General features: G+C 41.8%; 1 protein-coding gene across 1 annotated transcript; it reads left to right on the top strand.

Moving 5' to 3' along the window:
• Window positions 1-313: 313 nt before the first annotated feature.
• Window positions 314-2,029, top strand: LOC122027035 (protein trichome birefringence-like 21). The gene is made up of 2 exons (XM_042585835.1): window positions 314-898; window positions 1,149-2,029. The coding sequence occupies exons 1-2, from the start codon at window positions 344-346 to the stop codon at window positions 1,881-1,883; spliced, it is 1,290 nt and encodes a 429-aa protein (XP_042441769.1). The 5' UTR covers window positions 314-343; the 3' UTR covers window positions 1,884-2,029.
• The last annotated feature ends 935 nt before the right edge of the window (window positions 2,030-2,964 follow it).

The raw sequence follows: 2,964 nt of genomic DNA, 5'->3' as shown, positions 1-2,964 counted from the left end.
AGTGCCACAGATATAATTTGATGGTCAACTCAAGCTCATTTCTATATTCATGCCTAATCCATGGGTTAGATTGTGCTAAGCACGACTTCAATGATATTTGATTCAGTCTAGCTGCCTAATTTAAATCCTTATTTAAATTTGAACATGAAACAATTAGGGTTGCCACATGTTATGCACGATCTAAATTGTGTTAAGCCAAGTCGAGCTAATTAAAATGTAAAAGAGGGGAAATAAAAAAAAAAAACCATGATTGACATTAATTTCCACCTTTTTAATAAAGGCCAAAAAAAAAAAACATGCTTCATCTTCTTCCTCCTCTCCTCTCCCCTCCTCTCTTTGCCGGATGAAGCCTCATGCTACGACGGTGCAGCTTCTCCTTTGGAGAAGCTGCCTCAAGCAGTTCCTCAACCTCCTCTCCATATTCGCCTTCTTCCTCTCCCTCTTCGCCATCCTCCACTTCTCTTATCGCCACTTGCCCTTCCAATTCGACTTCTATTCCTCCTCCCTCTCTCCTTTTCCCTCTCCCTCCTCTGTTTTGACTGCATCAGATTCTTCATCTCCTTCCTCCGCCGTCAGCGTCGGCAGCAGTATTGGTGCAAACTACAGAGCGGAGGAGGATTGCGATATATCTAAGGGCGAATGGGTGCTCGATTCAGCGGCAGAAGATTACTACTACACGAATTCCAGTTGTCGTATGATCCAAGATCACCAGAATTGCATGAAGCACGGTCGGCCGGACGTGGAATTTCTCCGGTGGCGGTGGCGGCCGGAAGACTGCGACCTCCCCCGCTTTGACCCGAGGTGGTTCCTCGAGCTAGTCAGGGGGACGTCGGTGGCGTTCGTCGGCGATTCCCTGGCCAGGAACCAATTGCAATCGCTGCTCTGCCTCTTGTCAACGGTAAGCTTTCCATCAAACACCCTCGCGCTTCAATTTTCTGCATTTTCCTGCAAATTTTAAAAAAAAAAATCTTCCTAATTAAAAGTTATTCAAACTTGTAAAATAGAACATTGAGATTGCAAACTTGTTCGAGTATGAATAAGTCAACTATACTTGCTCCGCAACTAAAGACAGTCAATGCATTGGCCCTTGATTCCCTGATCGTCTCCGTGATTGATTGCCTCTGATTTTTGTGCTGACTGACTGACAGGTGGCTCATCCGGAGGACATCTCGAGCTCGAAAGACACACAGGACCGGCGCCTCTTCTACGGCGACTACAACTTCACCGTCGCCATCTTCTGGACGCCGTTTCTGGTGAAAAGCTACGACGCGGGCGGCGAATACACCCACGTTTTCTTGGATGAGGTCGACGAATGGGCTGGACCCCACCTGGCCGCCTTTGACTACCTCATCCTCTCCTCCGGGACTTGGTGGACCCGCCCCTGCATCTACTTCAAGAACCGCGAGCCCTTCGCCTGCAACTACTGCCGGCCTCCCGCCCCCGCCAACCTGACCCGCCTCGGCCTCTACGAGGCCAACGGAGCGGCGTTCCGGGCTGCGCTGGACGCCCTGCGGTGGTACCAGGGAGCGGTGGTCCTGCGCACGTTCTCACCGTCGCACTTCGAGGGTGGTCAGTGGAACGCGGGCGGGCACTGCGATAGGAGGAAGCCGGAGGCGGAGTGGCGGCTGGAGGGGATGGAGCTGGATCTGTACAGGACGCAGGTGGAGGAGTTCCGGAAGGCGAAGAGGGAGATGTGGGTGCTGGACGTGACGAGCGCGATGGTGATGCGGCCGGACGGGCACCCGGACGTGTACGGGCACCCGGCGGAGAAGCGCGTGGCGATGAAGCATGACTGCGTGCACTGGTGCTTGCCGGGACCGGTGGACGTCTGGAACGAGCTCTGGCTTTATATGCTGAGCCAGAGGCAGAGGCAGCTGGTGTAGACCGGAGTGTAGTACAAATTCCTCTGCCACAACTGTTCTCTAGTTTTAATTTTCATTTTCATTTGAAATTTGATCAATTTTTTTTTTTTTTGTTGATCAATTGTTCGTTGGACATTAAGGAATGAAATACGAGCGTGCACTAAATATTCTTAAATTTGTTTTTGGATCTGAATAATGTATCAATTTTGTTTAAGTTAGGCATATGTTATCTAATTTTTAGAATCGTTAATTTTGAGATGATTGGTCTGATATTATAAAAAAAAATTTATCTATCATCAATATAAATTTAAAAATATTCATGAAATCTCATCCAGAGGATTAATATTATGAGAAGTATTTCTCAAAAAACAGAAAGATACATCAAAGTATCCTTAATTATTAAAATCATCCGTAATTATTAAAAAAAATTCAAGTCCTTGTTAAATCTCTAGATTATCTTCATTAGCGCTTCTCAATGAGTAATTTACTTGACGGATGAAAAATTTCTATCAAGTCAAACAGATTATAAAAAACATTTCAATATATTTCTCACATGAAAATATTTTATTCTACCTTTATTATAACAATTAGGAATACCCACAACATGTAGCAACTACACCGTATCTACTAAAACATATTAAAATAGAACACAATTAAATTAGAGAATACACCATCAAAATCGCTTTAACAATATTAAAAACATCATAAAATTATTGTAGTAATTGAATGTGTAGTAGCTAATTAATGACTAAATGACTGTTATAATAATTTTAGAATGATTTTAATTTTTTAAATGATTTTGATCAATTAAATTGATAAATATTTTTTTATATAAAGATGTTATATTAAACCAATTTATTTTAAGAAAATTGAAATTACGTTAATGTCTTGTTTTTTATTTTACATTGAAAATAATGTTAAGACTTATTAATAATCTTTTCTAATTATTTTTTATATAAAAATATATATTATTTTCTCTTTAGTCTCATATTTTAATATTGATAACGTCACGAGTAAATAAACTTCTATAAATACTTTAGGTCGATAACATTAAAAAACATATATCTCTCGGCCATTTGGTTAAGATTGAATGTAGTATGAC

The sequence above is a fragment of the Zingiber officinale genome, chromosome 10A, assembly GCF_018446385.1.
Source record: "Zingiber officinale cultivar Zhangliang chromosome 10A, Zo_v1.1, whole genome shotgun sequence".
In the NCBI taxonomy this organism is placed as follows: domain Eukaryota; kingdom Viridiplantae; phylum Streptophyta; class Magnoliopsida; order Zingiberales; family Zingiberaceae; genus Zingiber; species Zingiber officinale.
This window is presented reverse-complemented; position numbering and strand designations above follow the sequence as displayed.

Coding starts and splice junctions, on each gene's coding strand:
- LOC122027035 (XM_042585835.1), top strand. CDS start 344: ATGAAGCCTCATGCTACGACGGTGCAGCTTCTCCTTTGGAGAAGCTGC. Junction 899..1,148: donor TGCTCTGCCTCTTGTCAACG/GTAAGCTTTCCA, acceptor ACTGACTGACAG/GTGGCTCATCCGGAGGACAT.